General features: G+C 51.0%; 1 protein-coding gene across 1 annotated transcript in view; it reads right to left on the minus strand.

Annotated features, from left to right (window-relative positions):
• Positions 1–19,082, minus strand: part of LOC144947786 (uncharacterized) — a 341,697-nt gene that overhangs the window by 11,133 nt on the left and 311,482 nt on the right. Inside the window, exons 15-19 of the mRNA XM_078877139.1 lie at positions 15,532–15,688; positions 13,255–13,436; positions 11,686–11,919; positions 9,706–9,856; positions 8,596–8,727 (exon numbers count right to left, since the gene is read on the minus strand). Coding sequence (XP_078733265.1) covers positions 8,596–8,727; positions 9,706–9,856; positions 11,686–11,919; positions 13,255–13,436; positions 15,532–15,688 — 856 coding nt within the window. The remainder of the gene's footprint in view (positions 1–8,595; positions 8,728–9,705; positions 9,857–11,685; positions 11,920–13,254; positions 13,437–15,531; positions 15,689–19,082) is intronic.

Raw genomic sequence — 19,082 nt, forward strand, 5'->3', positions numbered from 1 at the left:
TCCCGACTCGCCGCCTGGCGACCCGCAGAGTGCGCCGATGCAGCGAGCGAGAGCAGCTGAGCCGAGGCGCCGCGCGGGGCCTCTCCCATCCAGCGGCTGCGCAGGGGACAGCGGGAAGGGGGTGGGCGGAGCCTCCCGCGGGGCGTCGAGGTAGGAGCCGTAAAACGTCGCCGGGGAAGAGGGCGGAGCGCGGCGAGCGATAAAAACGACGCCACTCCGCCCGTGCCGCACACCTGTGTGGCAGTGACGATTATACAACAAAAACACCAGTGGTGACGATTATACAAAAAAAGACACCAGTGGTGGGGATTATAAAAAAAACACCAGTGGTGAGGATTTGCGTGGAAAACATCGTATGGGCAACACTGCACCACGCCTCTGAGCGTCACGTGCTCTGTCATCCTTCTAAAGCAGTGGCTCCTTCACCTTGATTATGCAGCCTCGCACCCATTTTGTTTTCAATCGTATTTTTTTTATATAAATACACACGGGGGTTTTATGAAACAAAGTAAGTTGGAACCTAGGTGCCCGTGCTTAATTTGTGCTTTCGATGATTTGCCTTATAAAATAATCTGGCCATGTCTCGCATCCCCAGGAAGGGCATCTCGCACCCCCAGGTTAACCACCCTGCCCCCCCCCATCTCTTGGGGGTGAATGGTGTCACAGCCCAGCACGCGGCAACGAAGCTTCTGCTCAAGCACCGCGGTCTGGATGGTTGCATTGACATGAGGAGCTGCTGCTGCTGGGGTGGCGGTTAGCGCGCCGCTCCGCAAACCCGACGACGCGAGTTCGATTCCTCGCTCACGGCCAACACCAGCGAAGATTATCTGAATGGGTGCTGGGCCTCCCCTTGGTCGACTCAGCCACAAATGAGTACCTGGTGTGATGTTCTGAAATTTTCGTGGCTGGGTGTGGTGTTGCTGGCCACCCACCCCCTCGTGTGCCGTGCCCGCTACAGCGTTTGCCCCTTCAGTCCGTGCAGGCTACACGGGGGATCTTTGTCTTTGTTGGTGGTGAAGGGGTGGTGGCGCGGTTGAGTGATCCACTGTCCCCCGTATAAATGCATTCTCCCACCCCTGCCAAGACGTATGGCCAGTGCAGAAGAAGAGCAGGCCACACAAGACTAGTCAAGAGGAGCTTCTCCTCGGTGGAGGTTCCGTCTGGTGGCAGGGGCGGGAGCGGAGCAGTTGGCAGGGCTGCCCCGTTCACCCGCCGTTGCATTCAATGCGACCGCATTGTGGTAAACCACAAAAAATAATGGTGGTGACATGAAACAGTAGAGAAATCAAACAAATGAAGCCAAAATAATAATAATAAAACAAGCCGTTTTAATGGAATGTGTTTTTTTATTGGACATAAATCATAAAACACGAAGGGATCAGACCAGTCACGTGCAGATGAAAAAAATAACACAATTCGATGGAGGATGCCAAAATGACGCGGGGAACTGACAATGCGCTCGAATAAAACTGAATAATAAAACAACTCAAGGGAAACAGAATAATTTACATGTGGGATGGATGATTTTTTTTTTTAAAGCAACGTTTGACACTTGCAAAGCAAACTCGCGGTTACACACGTAAAATGCATACGGAATGTGAACACAAAGTCACAGGCGGCGTCACGAACCAAGACTGATGCCAACACTTCGTGCAAACACAATGAACATCGGCCACGTGTAGCCTGCGCCAGGCCGTGCCAGGCTAGGTGCCCTTGAGCTGGCAGCCCCATCTCGCGGTGCCGCTCGCTCTCTCTGACGACGAGCTCGACGCTCAGCTGCCTTTGTCTCCACAGCGGCGATGTTTGCACGCACCACCCCGGCTATTCATTAGGGCTGAGGATTAGGGGTTTGGTTTAAGGTTGTGGTCTAGGATCAGGGTTTAGCTGTTAGGGCGTTCATGGGATACATTTTATGGGTTACGAGTTTGCGGATTAGGGTTCAGAATTAAGCATTCGGGGTTAGGTTTAGGGTTTATGTGTTATAGGGGTCTAGCACCAGCACCTAAGACTGTTTTTCTGGCTATAAAGCTGCGGGGACGGCGGGTGCCTAAGGCCACACCGTCCGGTTGGCGGGCATCTGCGGGCACCCGGGTCTCGGCCCGTGTCCTTGACGTACGCCAAGTGGCCACCGGAGCATCACGCGTGGGAGCAGCTGGAGGCCACGGGTGAACGCTGTGGCCGCAAAGCGTCCACGGTCAGAGACGGCACGTGCTCAGGCATGGACACTAAGAATAGGATTGTACCTTGTCTGGCAATAAAACAGGTGAGGTGTTTAAAGATGTTCAAACGCCAAATAGATACCTCTTGCAAGCAATCAAGTACTGCATACACCACACACGGTACTTGTGCTGAACACATACAAAAACATGCTCTGATAATAACATTCGCCTTGTCTTTGAAACTGATTGGCCTACGCCAGAGACAGCCTTCTTCATGCCTTGGTCTCACCAGCAGTGTCAGACCAGAGAACAACACCAAAAGACGAACAGCACAAAGACAATGCCACACGTATCAGAGCATTTCTAGCTCGGGGTGAGCGGCAGCTCCATCGTGGGACCGTTTTGCCCAGGCGCGTACCTGGGGGACGACGCTCATCTCCAGCCGGTGCAGCCCAGAGCCGGCGGTGGAAATTCCACATTTACAGAGCAGGGTTCCAGTTGCGTCGGAGGACGACGAGTGGTATTTATTTTATCGACCCAAGAGAGATAATGATGGGCTGAGGATGAAGGTCAGGAAGTTAAAATGCAGGGCTCCCGGTTGTTAGGCCACGAGTTCAAATGATTTACTGTCATCGTAATCATCATCATCATCAATATCGTCATCACCGCCATCATCAACCATCATGATCACAATCAGCACCTTTAGTATCATCATCACGACGATCAGCATAATGATCATTATAAACACTACCACCACGACCATCATTATTGCTCCAGGGTGGGTAAAATGAGCACTACCTTGTGAGTCTGCACCTCATAGTGACGAGGAAGTCAGCATTGGTTGTTCTTGTGGTTAATTAGTTGTTCTATTGGTATGATGCTTCTTCGCCCAGGGAAGCCTGCCACAGACTCTCAAGGCTCTTTTTCATGAGGGTCCAGCAAAGTTCTGGCAGTCTGGGGGGCGATGCTGCCGTGCGGCATCCCGAATGGGTTAACTGCAGCTCATTTTTCAGCACTGTGATGACTGACCAATACCAGTGACATTGTTTTTTTTTTTAGCTATGGGAAGAATTTGGAGGAAGATAGAAAACCCATGCAGAACAGGGAGATAACATACAAACTCCACTCACACCCTCACACACATACTCTCACGCGTACGCAGAACTTCTTTCACACCGTACAAAGCCAAGGGTGCTAATCGGAGACGCGAAAACCAAAGGCAAACATCCCTTACAGACTATTGTTGGGGCAAGTGCTGTTAGCGGCACACGAGGGGGTGGGTGGCCAGCAACACCAAACTCGGCCACAGAAATCCCTGAACACTGCACCAGGTACTCACTTGAGGCTTAGTCGACCCAGGGGAGGCCGAGGACTGGGTCAGATATTTGCCACTGGTGATGGTCCTGAGCAGGAATCGAACTTGGGTGACCAGGTTCGTAGCGCAGCGCGGTAACTCACAGTCTAACTCACAGTCTCACCCGCCACTAAGTGACGGTGACGTCACCACGGCGCCTGTGCCAGGCCAGGTGCACTTTGAGGCCACGTGAAGTGTCGAAGGCTTGCTGACAGGAGGCCATGGGACAGACTCAGGTGCCATGGGTTGGCTGACTGAGATGACTAGTAGATGCACCAGCTGTAACCCCTACTGTGCCAACTTGCTGTATTTTAGTTGCCTGATGCTCCACTCGTTGTAGTGAGCTAACACACACGCACACCCACACACACTCACGCACGTGCTCACACGGTGCAGAAGAGGGAGAGAACACACTAACTCCACGCAGAAAGGTGTCCGAGTCGAGAATCGAACCCAGGCTCCTCTTGCCGTGAGGCGCGAGGATCACCACCACTCTGCCACCGAATTCCGGATGGACATTGCCGTCACTCGGTGAGCAATGGAGATGAGCACTCCGAGGGAGACCGTTTAGAATGTATTTTTATATAAACACTAAACTGTGTCTTCTTCATGTAAGCATAACACTAGGCTGGTTGAGATTGATTAGTGCACTCTCATTTTCAATGTCATCAATACCTCATTTGATATAAATGTCAAACACATAATGCACTTGTTTTTTTCAGACGCGTAAAATGTAGCATTCTGAAATGCTTTCCAAACTTGCGTGCGTCCCCTTGTTTAAAAGGGGCGATAATTGTGATGTACGTTCCCGGCTGCACAAACGACATGACGTCACATGTCACATGACGTCTGGCATCGCAAGATATGATGGCATGCGCAATGACATCATCTCACCATGTCACATGTAATACAACCATTGGTCATGTGTGGCATCTAAAGATATGATGGCTTGCGCAATTACATCATATCACCATGCCACACGTAATTACACCATCGCCTTGACCGGCAAGGCAAATCCTTTTAGCACTGTTTCCTTTTTTAACCCTACGACCAATGTGTCCGCTTTTCTCCAGAATGAGTCCCAAAAAGCCACCCAACTTCAACACTCATTTTTTGTCCGTATCGAGAGTCACCGCGACTCCACGTTACAGACGGACGGTGCTCATGCTTCAACGCTTTCAACCGTGGTGAGAAAGCGTTAAAAAGTTATTGTAAATTCTTGGCACTATTTGGAAACGTATTTAGGATGGACAACAACAGGAAAAATGTAAAAGTGTGCTGTTGTTGTTGTTTGGAACCATGGAGGGAACCAGAAAGAGAGGAAGACTTCTAACAGAGAGTGGCTTGACGACGACATCGTCAGAGATCGGTGCCAGAGAGATGTGGCCACGACTTGAGCGTATTAACAACAAGACAGAGAGGAAAGTGAAAACAAAAACGACTAAATGTGCAGTGGACACCTACGGGGCTATCTGACAATGGATCGTGATGACACATGAGCATAACGGCCTTATTATGATTTTTTTATCATGTGACAATGACACAGTCGTCACTGATTAAACGCGCTTTTCAGTGTGGCATTCTCGTGACGAATGAATGGCAAACACGTTTCAAATGAAACGTTGTTCAATGTTGAGATTAAAGGCCTACATTGTGAAAGTTGAAGAGTTCATCTGGCGACGCTGATGCGTTGGCAGTGGTGCACGAGCGCGATTTAAAATAATACAATTTTAAAAATAATCTAATTTAAAATGTAACTAGAATAAAAAATGTAATGAAAAATATATAAATACAAATTACACTAAATAAAGCAATTTAAAAACATTACTAAAATATATATACAGGGACTTCTCTACTTACGAACGAGTTAGGTTACAGAGGTCTGTTTGTAAGTCGAATTGTTCGTAAGTTCAACTTTACTCCTGTTGATTCCAAACGTGGTGTACGGCGTGTACACTCAACACGGGGAATGGCATCAAAAGTTGTATAATCTCTTGTAGACGTAGATGCCACTGGTTCTTCATGTTCTGACGCTGTAGATGCTACTGATTCTTCATGTTCTGCAGATGGAGATGCCACTGGTTATTCACGTTCTGCAGCTGTAGATGTTACTGGTTCTTCACGTTCTGCAGATGTAGATGCCACTGGTTCTTCACGTTCTGCAGATGTAGATGCCACTGGTTCTTCACGTTCTGCAGCTGTAGATGTCACTGGTTCTTCACGTTCTGCCGATGTAGATGCCACTGGTTCTTCACGTTCTGCAGATGTAGATGCCACTGGTTCTTCATGTTCTGCAGCTGTAGATGTCACTGGTTCTTCATGTTCTCCAGATATAGATGGCACTGGTTCTTCATGTTCTGTAGATGTAGATGCCATTGGTTCTTCACGTTCTGCAGATGTAGATACCACTGGTTCTTCACGTTCAGCAGTTGTAGATGCCACTGGTTCATCACGTTCTGCAGCTGTAGATTCCTCTGGTTCTTCTCGTTCTGCAGACGTAGATGTCATTGGTTCTTCGCGTTCTGCAGATGTAGATGCCACTGATTCTTCACATTCTGCAGCTGTAGATTCCACTGGTTCTTCACGTTCAGCAGATTCAGATGCCACTGGTTCTTCACGTTCTGCAGATGTAGATGCGATTTCCCTTTGGTGCTCGAGATTTCTCTCTACTCTCTTGAAAAACGTACCAAGAGATGTCTGCACAGTCGCTCTCTTCTTCTCCTCATCACCAACCAACTTGTGACAGGCGACAGCATCGTGAGCTGCTGCCGACACCTTCGCAAACCTTCCAGTGTGTGGGTCATGAGACTCAAAGAAGCCGGTGCTTAACGGCCGACAACCAACGCCATCTATTGCACGGCGGTTGAACTTACGACCCTCGGTCCAAACAGGCAGCTGGATACAGGACAGTTTGGTCGTATCTCTGAAAGTTTGTAAGTCGAATGTTCATAAATAGAGGAGTCCCTGTTAAGGAGACGTTTCGGTCAATGGGCCTTCTTCACGGCCACCTGTGAGGCTGAAGTGGGTACTTTTTCTTTGCAAGGCCAAGGGTGTTGTTAACGATGAAAGTTGGTTGGGAGTTTTAGTTGGTTGGGAGTTTTAGTTGTTCTGTTGTTGCTACATTGTAAACGTTTCAAAAGCGCCAACTTAGAGCCCTCCGGCGGCGTCCCTGTGCTTATCACTGCTCGACTCGCTGTGCGTCACAAACACTGGTGGTGTGGACCACGGAGGGCCCCAGTGGCTCATGAGGATACCAGGCTGTGAGGCATCGATGTCGCCTCAACGCTGACCCAAAGCCTCAACACTGACCAGCAGCTCAACACTGACCCCCAGCTTCAACGCTGACCTACAGCCTCAACACTGACCCCCGATTTCAACACTGACACACAGCCTCAACGCTGACCCCCAGCTTCAATGCTGACCCCCAGCCTCAACACTGACCCCCAATTTCAACACTGACCCACATCCTCAACACTGACCCACAGCTTCAACACTGACCCACATCCTCAACACTGATCCCCAGCCCCAACACTGACCCCCAATTTCAACGCTGACCCACAGCTTTAACACTGACCCAGAGCCTCAACACTGACCCTCAACACTGACCCACAGCCTCAACACTGACCCTCAACACTGACCCACAGCCTCAACACTGACCCACAGCTTTAACACTAACCCACAGCCTCAACACTAACCCTCAACACTAACGCACAGCCTCCCCGAGCTACATTGATCACGGGGGTTGTGTGACCACGTTGTGACATGCTAGTCAGTGCAGCTTAGCAGCTCCGATGTTACTCCACATCGACGATAGCCGTGGCCAGCAATGTAACTCAAGTTTCCAAATTCATAGCGCACGGCGAGCAAACCGCAATGCACAACATTGAAGAATCCACACAGACAGCCCGCTAACCTACTTTTCGTACTACGAAACTACCCGCCAAATTCCAGCTCAGAGGGTTAGACGTCTCACGGCAGACGATGACGTCCGCGTGATCCTCCGACCCGATCTTGAAAGCGCCGTTTGAGGGGCGGCGTATAGCTACGCTAGACCTGGAGTGTCGTTTCACGTGACTTAGGTCACGGGAACACAATGGCCTTGGCTTGACATGGACGTGCGAGACTCAGGCACACCAGAGGAGGAGAGCTGGTCTCAACTACAGCATCGCCTCATTCTGCCAAACCATAGCCGCGTTAGCCTCAGCTCCTGAGAGCCGTGAAAGGCACCGAGGCTCGGGACTTGAACCGAGACTTTTAGAGGTTGCTGGCTCATAGCATGTAATAATTTACGACCGATGCACTCCAGAAAATCAATGACATAACACTTTTCTATCTGAGTTTTACCATCTAATGTGTATAGTCTCTTATTTTGTTCTCTCTGTATCCCATGAAGTTTCGTTCGACCCACTGGGATAAATATACCCTTAGCCAATAATGTGCCTTGAATAATCAAATGGTCAGATATGCACATGGTTCAACGCAAGCATAGCGAGCGTAACAGATTTTGATCGATCAACCGACGCATCGTGACACGTGTTTCATTTGTTGTCCTTTCCCCCCGCACCTACGATTAGCGCGGTTGGCTACGTACGGTGCGAAAGAAGTTCAACATGCATAAAAGACAAAGATCCCCCATGTAGCCTGAACAGACTTTTGGGGCAAGTGCTGTTAGCGAACATATATGAAGCCTGGCGCGGCACATGAGGGGGTGGGTGGGCAGCACCACGCCTGTTCACCTTTGTCTCCCCAGTGGCGATGTTTTTACAGACCGCACCAGGAACTCATTTGCGGCTGAGTCGACCTAGGAGAGGCCCAGGACCGGTTCAGATAATCGTCACTGGTGTTGGACGTGAGCAGGAATCGAACTCGTAATCAAAGCCTGCCACAACCTAACCCAAAACAAACTGACCGTGAATGATACCGGTCGTGAACGTTTGCCAGTTCAGCACCGGCTGTTGTGAACCCATTGAAAAGAGAAAGAGAGAGAGGGAGACACCCAGCACCAGGGCTCGAACCCGGGCGGTCACAGCTCCGTGGCCGTATCGGCAGAGGCCTCGGCTTGCCCACCGTGTTCCTCCCTACCGGGGCCGTCCAGCGGCTCGGAGCTCTCGTAGCAGCCCGAGTCCCGCGGCGACTCCTCCTCGGCGGCAGCGGGCGCGGCAGTGCCGCCCCCCGCCTCCTTCGCCTCCGCTGCATTGTGGGTAGTCGGCACGTCTGCCCGCGCACAACGCGCCCACACACACACATGCACAGAGAGAGGGATGCATGTCAGCAGACGGAACGTCGAGCCCTAGACCAAAGCGGCATCCTCGTGACGATGGCTTGAGATGCAGCGCGACTCTCCGGCAGATATGTGGAACATTAGCACCATGGTTGACATACGACTGAATCAAAACTAAACTATTTTATTCAACTATATTTATTTTACAAGGTAAGGCCCACTGAGCTATGGAGCTCCTGGCCACACATGATCGCCCAATGAAGTCGCTTATCACGTGGAAATGTATAGCAGCAACCAAATACTCATAACGCATGCCGATTCTAAATGTGGAGGGAAAAACCAGAGGACTCGGAAAAAAATCCATGTGAACACGGGCACAGAGAGAAAGACACCGCCAACTCAAAATATACAGCAGGCGTCCACTTTGGAGTTCCCTCTCTCATCGTCTCGTTGCCCCCACGCTCTCACGAGGACAACCCTGCTCAAATCTTGACTTAAAGCTTTCGTAACTGCAGGAATTCATATTCTTTGGGTCTTTCAGTAAAGTCACGTAGATAGGTTAAAAGAAAATAACAAAAAAACTACGACGTTTCGATCGCAACACAAGCGGTCGTCATCAGGAAGAAAAAAGATGAACGCTTGTGTTGCGATCGGAACGTCGTAGATTTTTGGTAATTTTTTGTTGTTTTCTTTGAACCTATCTACGTGACTTTACCGAAAGACCCAAACAATATGAACCCTGCTCAAATTCAAGAAAACGCCTTCTCCACTTTTATGATAACAACCCCTGCCCGTGCCGTTTGCTGCTCGCCGCTTTGGAGGCCGTCTGGGCCTGTTCTCCGTGGGCCCTTTATTACTTTTTAGTTTTTCGCTTATAGCTTGCCGACAGCTGTCACGTCTCCCGCAAAGCGGTACTCGTTTTATCTGCCGGCCGGGGAGGAGTGGGGGGGGGGCTTGTGGGGCACGCTCACGGTCATAGTCGTGCAGGAGTTCGGCGGCGGTGAGCAGCTTGGCGCGGTGCTCTGCGTTGTGGATGAGCAGCTCGTCCAGATCCTCGCCTTCCAGCAGCTTGAACGTGTCCAGGTCCTCGTAGCCGTTGAGCAGGAACGTGGAGATGTACTCCTGCGTGCCCCACACGCGAGGCACACGCAACGCACACACAATGCACACGCAATACACGCGCAACGCTACGTTCGCGCGAATAGGCCCCTCTCCCGCTCAGGACCGAACCTAGGGAGGGCTTCTTCACAAATTCTGCGAAATCGCCCGGTGAAGCCGGTTGCTGTTGCGTTCACCGCCGAAACGTCACGGTGCACGGATCGTGAACGTTGTGGGGTTTTTTTTGTATCTATGGGATCTTCTTTCCAGTAACAAGAATGATCGAAAATAAGAATTGGTTTTACCCTTTCTGGCAATAGAGCAGGTGCTCAGATGCTCCGATACCAAACAGACACCTTCTGCAAGGCGTCAAGTCTGCATTAACCACACATACTTGTGGTAAAACATGCAAACAGACAACGCACCGGTGTGCTGAAGTAGTCACTAATTGGCATGTTTTGTTAACGTGGCAAGCCCCTACTAACTGGCCGTGTCGGGTGGTGGCCGGGGTTAACGATGCATCTATATTCACGATATCTAACCCAAAAAAACCCCTCTATTGTGAATAATATTGGTCGCGAAAGCCCCTACCACTACTACGTGTTAAAACTCTCTCAAAGTCCCCCAGAGACTCGGCCAACGCCTTGACGTCGACGGCTCATCTCCCGGGCTCCGTTACGGTCTAGCCAGGATGGACATCCCCAGTGGCAGCTGTCCCTGTGTGTGCGTTAGTCTGCTGCCAGTGTGATGGGTAGAGATGATTGCTGCTGCTGTGCAAGCCCAGCCTAGGGGCATGCCCAGTGGCAGCTGTCCCTGTGTGTGTTGCTCTGCTTGCAGTGGTGAGTAGGATGATTGCTGCTGCTCTGTAAGCCCAGCCTAGGGGCACGCCCAGTGGCAGCTGTCCCTGTGTGTGCATTAGTCTGCTTCCAGTGTGATGGGTAGAGATGATTGCTGCTGCTGTATAAGCCCAGCTTAGGGGCACTCCCAGTGGCAGCTGTCCCTGTGTGTGCGTTAGTCTGCTTCCAGTGGTGAGTCGGGATGATTGCTGCTGCTGTGTAAGCCCAGCTTAGGGGCACGCCCAGTGGCAGCTGTCCCCGTGCTGCACATGGTGCTCGCAGCATGGGGACTGTCGTTTTGGCGACCCAGGTCTACTTTTACGTATGACACTAACCCAGGTGCCGACAAAAAGGTTACCCCCAGCAGATTACTCAATTGGGATCACGCACACAGGAGCAGCAACCATCGCTCCCTCCTGGCAATCTAATGCCTGTGGTCCGAGTCACTCATCCTGGTCTCTTTGAGTGCTCACCTGGGTTAAACAACATTTTTCATTATTTTTATTTTACCAGTTAAGGCCCACTGAGCTACGTAGCTCTTTTTCAGAACTGACCTGGCCACAAACGATAGCTCAACGAAGCGGCTCATCATCACGTGGACATTCATAGCAGCCAAATACTCTGAACGCGTGACGTTGATTCTAAATGTGGAGGGAAAAACCGGAGGACCCGGAGGAAAATCTACACGACCACGGGGAGAGAGACACGCAGACTCCAAATATACAGCAGGCGTCAGGGTCGGGATCGAACTCGCGACCCTCCTGTACACCAGGCAAGGCAGTTAACATTTCACCACCATGGCGCCCTAATTACTGTGGTCAAACTCAACGCAGGTTACCTTTTAGAAAGTATGGGTGCCGCACACGTCATCATCGTGTTACACCACTTTGCTGAACTTGAGTATGGCAATCAATGACGAGGACTCATTCACTTTAACATCTCACCACCGTGCCCCTATGCATTCTATATGGGTGGGGGGATGGGGGGTGGGTGGGTGGGTGGGGGGAGCCCCCTCACCTCCAGGTGCATCCTGTGCAGCAGCTCCTCCACCGTCTTGGGCTTGGGCCGACGGTGCTTGGGCCTTGGGCGGGCCTTGCGCCCGGCGCCCGCAGCGTCGTTGTCGTTGTTGTTGGTCTCGCCCTCGGGAAGCACGGTCACGTACACGAACTTGAACGTGCCCACCTTGCGGTTGAGCAGCCCGATCCACGTGCCCATCGGGGGCTGGCTGATGACGTCGATGACGTCGCCCTTCTGCGAGGCGCGGAAGCAGCGCGGAAAACGGAGCTGAGGAGGACGCGTGGAGCGGTGCACGCGGCGCGCGCCCATCTGGTCTGATCTTCGCGGAGTTTATCGAGCGCCTTCGCTAAGGCGCTTTACCAAGAATTAAGAGCGGTGCAACGCGTGTGTGTGAGTGTAACGGTGGAGAAGAGGTGAATGAAATAGATGAGAGGGAACGATGGGGTCAAATCTGTGGTGGTACGTGAATTCGGTGGAAGCGACATTGATGATGGCAGTAAATGATGACGCAAGGATGGAATGAATGGGGTGAATGAGTGATAGCCGTATGATGGGGATATGAAGAGGGAACAGTAACGGTGGCAGTGATTATGAGGGGGGAGATTATGGAGTCGTTGGGTGGGAATAATAAGTGAGTTTTGAGTGAGGAGCGGAAACTAGTGAGCGAAGGTGACTGCTTAACGTGGAGGGGAAGTTTGTTCCAGTGAAGGGGGGCGAGTAGAGAGAGAGAGCGAAAGCGTCGATTGAGTGCAAGGAGGAGGAGGAACAGAGAGAGACAGCAAAGATGTGTGTCGTGTGTAGGTGACAACGGGGGACAAAGGCGCAGCGCTGCAAGGACTTGCCCGTGTCAACTGCTGATGGAAGGGCCTTCGGAAAGAGAGCGCCTCTAGACAGCCCCTGCGGAAAGTATTTTGACCGCCAGGAACACTCTTCCTCCCGATATTAGGAAGCCACTGGAGCTATGCACTTTTAAATCATCTAGATTCAAAACGCATTTCTTTAGAGCTGCTTCTCGTGTTTAGTTTGTTGTCCTTCCCCCCCTGCACCTCCGATTGTCACGGTTGGCTACGTACACGGGCGAGCGTGCAGAGGCGTCGGCGAGATTGAGAAAAATTTGCGAAACCGGCGACCTCTGGGATGGCAGGATCCAGCGTGCAGACAAATTACACGCCGCTGTGGCATCCCCAGGAACGGTTAAATTGGGACAAAGCAAAAGGAAAATCCAGATTTATTTTTTTCGCAAATGCTTTCGGGAAGGAAAGCGGACACGGGCACTCTATCGCGTTTGCAATACGTACGACGTGAGTGCTAACGCGTATCGCAATCACGTCCTTTAAACTCCATCGATGTCAGCCGGCTGGCCAGTTGGCCGGCTGCCCGCCCAGCTGGCCAGCCGGCCAGCAATGGGCACGTGGACCGGGGCTGCTCAGCCGCAAGGCGGGCACATTCCAAGTTCGCCTACGTTGATCCCTGCTGCCCGAGGAGGCAGCACCAGCACTTTCTCAAACGTAGCGCACCAGCAATGTGCAGACGCAACAACGGGGGAGCGCGCGGCGCGAGCATGCCCACCTGCAGCGTGAGCGAGTCGCTGTCGTAGGGGCTGGGCGTGAAGGCCGTGTGGACTCGCGCGCGCCCACAGAAGGGTCCCGAGTAGCCGGGCCCCACCTCGCCGCCGCCGGCCGCTCCGCTCGCCGCTTGGCAGCAACCGTCCGCCCGGCCCCCCGAGTCCGAGGTCGTCACGGTCTGCCCGCCTGCGTGGTGGCACACACACACGGCGTGGCGGTGGCAGCACAAACACACACATGGCGTAGCGGCACACAAGCAGCATAGTGGCACACACACATATGGCGTGGCATGGCAGCACACACACAGCGTGGCGGCACAAACACACGCAGCGTGGCCGCACAAACCCACACATGGTGCACACACACACACACGGCGTGGCACAGGGCGGGGTGGGGGAGTCGGTTGGCCTCCCCTGTAGAGGAGCAGCCCTCCGTCCCCCCAGTGGGCCGCACGCTGGACACCGCGATGCTTATCGTGACCCCCACGCACCGCGCCCAAACACACTTGGACTAGGCCATCACCAGGGGCTCTGGGACGCATGCGGCACGCAGGCCACCGCTGCACCTCCGATTAGCACGGTTGGCTACGTACGGTGCGAAAAAAGTTCAATATACATACATACACTGCCTTAGCGTTTCGTGATATGGAATTACTACAATGTATGGTACGATATGCGAGCCCAGCTATTCCATCGATATGATCGCAGAGAGAGCCTCACTCTTGCAGGTACACGCTCACAGGCAAAGCCTTGCGATTGCAATTATATCGCAGCATGGTGAGTCATACAAGTGAATTGGCATGCTCCCAGAGGGAGCCTTCTAATCACATCCACACACTCAGTGGAGCGAACCTTGCAATTCAACCTACATGACCGCGGACTCTTTCCCGGTGCGCGGTACATGACTGTTATTATGGTAGCGTTATCAAAGCGAAACCAATTATCGGGTGATGTAGCTGCCATCGGCAGTGGTGCACAAGCACGAACAGCAACAACAAATCCCACACATTCTTCGCTAACACTGTGTGGCCTTAAAAGGAAACGTTCACAATAGGTGACGTTTTGGGCAATGACCCTTCTCCATTGCACAAGAAGAAGTCCTAACGTGAAGGGCGATCGTCTGGAATGTCGACTATAATTCGTGCTATTGATGAACGTGCTGAGTTGTATGTTTGATATGGCAGTGTTATGATGGGCTGAGTGATCCTCTCTGTTGGATACTGTGCAAGGATCATTGCCAATCTGACAGCTCAACAGTATTGTTGTAAGCCAGCCTGGCTCTGCTGGTGAGTCCACTGAGTGTCAATATCGGTGTAGAGTGTGCATTCATTAAACCAATGCTGCAAAAAATAGCAATAAAATATTGCACTTCCAGAAGATGCTGAAAATATATAACATGAGTTTAAGACGTAGGCTTTCGCGACAAATAGATGTACGGTTAGATCGCATAAATACAAATGTGTCGTTAAACCCGCCATCAACCGACACAGCCAATTAGCAAGGTTTGTCACATTAACAAAACGTGCTAATTAGTTACTAGTGCAGCACACCGGTGCGTTGGAGAGTAAACTGACAACATTTATAATTGGAGTACCGCGACGTTTCGCCAGTAATTACAACCAGCACCATCAGGTGGCAGCCTATGCTGTACTAGTAACGCATTGGCATATTTTGTTTACGTAACAAACCTTACTAATTGGCTGTGTCCGGTGGTGGCGGGTTTAACAAAACATTTATATTTATGCGATCTAACCCAAAAAAAAACTTGATAATATATAATGCACTTCCAGAAGGAATATACTGACTATATATATAATGCACTCCCAGAAGGAAGATGTCGACAATGTATATATATTTCGATTTAAAGCTTTCATGACTGCAGCGATTCATATTCTTGGTTCTTTCGGTAAAGTCACGTAGAAGGGAAACAATAAAATAATAAAAATATAAAACAAAAATATTCTCACGACATTTCGACTGCAACACCAGCAATCATCATCAGGTGTGAAATCCACAGCAAGAACATTTGGATTTCACACCTGATGATGATTGCTTGTGTTGCAGTCGAAACGTCGTGAGAATTTTATTGTTTCCCTTCTACGTGTCTTTACCGACAGAACCAAGAAAATGTATACATAATGCACTCCCAGAACGAAGGCAACGTGGCTGACGGGATTTGTTAAACAAAAACCACCGCTTGAGTTTTTCAGCGTGGAGGGAGGGACGAGGGAGCGACGGAGGGAGGCGGGGGCCCTGCCCACTCGTTGCGTTGTGCCGCTCACTGTTGGAGCTGTGTCCGCTGTAGGAGCTGCGCAGACTCTCCATGGAGTCGCCCGTGGGCTGGGCTCCTGCCTCGGGCTGGGCTGTTGGGGGGGCGCCCCCCTCCCTGTCGTCCGCGCCCAGCGGCTGGCACAGCGGCAGCTTGTCCGAACTCTTGGGCTTGGGGGGGAGGAGGGAGGGAGGGGAGGGAGAGAGACGCGTTCACCCAGGGCTCCTGCCTTTACCTCTAAAAACTTTATTTTTTCTCACCCTTTTTTTGGCATTTCTTTTCACCAACAGTAAGTGTCTTGCTTTATACACATTTGTGATCAGTTTGTTTGTTAATTTAGACGTCCTTTCTCTTTCTTTCTTTGTTCTTTGGTGTTGTTTTCACTGTTCAGTGCGCGGCTGCGCTCACTGCAGTGGAAAGGTGTGTTTGTTTGTTTTTTCCGCACAATCCTCTACTTTTATTTTGATAGTTGATTTCATAATCACACTTTTCTTTGCTTTCTTTTCGATCTTGAGTTCCTTTAGCAATCTTTGAGTTTTGTGATTCTTTTTCGTGTCTTTTTTCGTTCCTTTGTCTGGTGTGCTCCCACGTGTTTCACACCCGTGTTCGCACTGTACCACACCGGCCGGTGTGGGTGCAGGGCAGACATCCCCTTTAGAATCCCCTCTTGTTTATTGCTGCGAGCGTGTTTACATTATTTTATTTTTATTGGTGTGCTTTTTTCCTACGTTTTCGGTTTTTTTTCCTCTTGTAAAAAAACAAAAACCAAGGACTTAAAATAATTGTACTCTCTCCAGGGGAGCTTTGGGTGGGCAGCAGTAACAATAATTAGCAGAAGGTGGTCATAACACAGATTTGACCATCTTTATATAAATTTTTTTGTTACGTTTCTTGTTTTTTTTTTGGTAATTTTTTCCTGACTTTAGAAAGTAGAGAGGTTTGCTTTCGTAGTTGTGTGTGACATCTCACACACGTGAAGATGTCCACCCGACCCGCAACAACGTACGCGAAAGCTACCGCACCTACGCAAGGCCCGTCTCTGGGGTCTGCAAGGTGCCTGCAGCAGCACCCGGAGCCTCCACGCGAGGCTGGGATCCGCTGCCCGGCTTCTCACGATGTTCCGATTGAAGTTTACGTGGATGCGCTGCGCGCCATCGTGCCAGGGGGCTCGATAAGGTACGCCTCCAAGGTGAGCGGAAGAGTGGTTTTCTTCATGGAGTCTGAAAAGGTGGCAAACGCCGCCATGGAGAAGGGGCTGACGGTTGGCGATTGGCACCTTACCTTGGAGCCAATGTCATCACCGTCGGTACGCGTGATCGTATCCAATGTCCCCCCCTACATTCCCGATAAAGACATCCAAGATCACCTAGCTAAGTTGGGCACGCTGACTTCCAACCTTCAGCGTGTGCCTCTGGGCCTTAAAAATCCTGCCTTGAGGCATGTCTTGTCTTTTAGAAGGCAGGTCTACATGCTGGTGCCCAATGGGCAGCTTGAAGAGGGCTCCTTTGTGGTCATGAATGGAGGAAGGGCCCATAAGCTGTTTTACTGCAAGGACGTGCTAAAATGCAACCTTTGCAAAGCTGAGGGGCATGTTAAAAAACACTGCCCGATGACAGCAAATGCCCAATCTAACAGCGAGACAACGGTGGAAAAGGGTGATAAAGAGGCACACCCAACAAGTGACTCAGGAGAGGGTCCCTCACCACGGAGATCACACGAGGTGGCGGTAGACCCTGCTCCAACCCCAGCTACGGCCATGGAGACCGAGGCTCAGCCAGCCACCGAGCCGTCATCGACAGCCGGACATCTGAAGAGGAAATTTACGGAGGACTCGGCTTCATTATCTCCAGAGACCAGTGAGGATGAGGTCAGTCCCTTTAAAGATCTCCCAGAGTTGGAGTCGGACATCGCACCGACGCCTGAGGGAGATGCGGAGAGCACTGGTGGCAAGGACGGGGTCTTCGCCATCCCAGATGCCCCTAGAAGTGGGACACGCAGAGGGAAGAAGCCCCGTGCAGGAACCAAGCTCAAGCGCAAGACGTCTGATGAAAATCTGGAGCCTGAGATGGAAGCGGGGGAAACCGCAATCTGCAAAGTGGAGAAGGACACAAATGAAGAGGGTCGCACTTCAGACCTCGACGGCGCGCCCAGCAAGGGGGCCGAGGGCTCCCAGGAAACGCGAGCAGCCAAGAGCACGGAGGAGCCCAAACAGGACCCCGGCAAGGCAGCAGCTGGGACCAGGAAGAAGAATGAAGCAGCAGCACAGGAGGATAAAGGCAAGCCGTTTGCATGCGACATTTGCGACCTTTGCGGGAAGCGGTACAAGAACCGCCCTGGGCTGGGCTGTCATTACACGCACAGCCGCTTAGTGGATGAGGAGGGCGAGGACAAGGACTCGCGGCCCGCCACACCTGTCACGCGCCGCTCGGAGGACCTCAAAGCCAAAAAAGGTCCTGATGGGCTGGCAAACCCTAGCAACTACTGCGATTTGGAGAACAAGGAGACGGGACAATCGGAAGAATTGGTTTCCTGTTCCGATTGTGGAGTTTCTGCACACCCGTCCTGTTTGGAGTACACTTCAAACATGAGCACCGCCATCAAGACTTACCGTTGGCAGTGCATTGATTGCAAGCGCTGCAATATTTGCGGCGCCTATGAGAATGGCGACCAGCTGCTGTTTTGCAATGACTGCGACCGTGTTTATCGCATGTATTGTTTCAGCCCTGCCATGTCTGAGTACCCAGGGGAAGGCTGGAGTTGCCGCCTTTGCCTGGACTTACTCAAAGTAAAGGCATCTAAACCAACCAGTCATAAGATGGGATACTAGATGCCAACATCCTTGAATGATGACTCAATTCTCAAGGGCATACCCAATTAGTAAACCCAAGTTTGAGCCACGGTTGTCTCCTGTTGCAATTGGTATATTAGTGGAGTATTTTATATCACAGGGGAACAATAGAATCTGAGTAGACCTAATGTACAATAACCAGATCCTATGTAATTTGTGTGTATATGCGCCGAATTTTGAGAATGTTTGTAGATTTAATTTGTATGCTGTGTACCTGCTTGTGGAAAAGAGAGAGCAGTACTTTCCGCAGGTTTTTTTGTAAGTTTTTTTTGACTGTTTGGCGTCGGGTTGGCTCCCCATGAGGGTGTGCTCACTGCCATTGCTTACCTAGGTACTACATGTTTTGGGTACCGACCATCCCCGTGTGCTGGTTGTTTACTCAGTGCTGTGTTTGGTCACCTGATATGCCAAGGTCTGCAGTAAGTAGTTACTGTCTATTGCAGCTGATGTTCTTTTTAATTATTGTAATGTTCAAGCTTACTTAGGGATTTAGAAGAAATTCAATAAAAGAATGGTAAAAAAAGGGGAGGGAGGGGAGGGGAGGGAAGTCAGGCAGGTGCCTTCGCCGCTATGGTGCTGGTAGCGCAGCAGCAGGGGATCTGGCGATGGGTATTTTGAGGTTGATTTGTTTTTCTTATTGGTGTCTATGAACACCGGTAACACACAATGGGACTAATGTTACACGGGAAACTCGCGTTAAATCTTTGATTAAAAAA

Source organism: Lampetra fluviatilis, chromosome 47, assembly GCF_964198595.1.
Source record: "Lampetra fluviatilis chromosome 47, kcLamFluv1.1, whole genome shotgun sequence".
NCBI classification, from domain to species: domain Eukaryota; kingdom Metazoa; phylum Chordata; class Hyperoartia; order Petromyzontiformes; family Petromyzontidae; genus Lampetra; species Lampetra fluviatilis.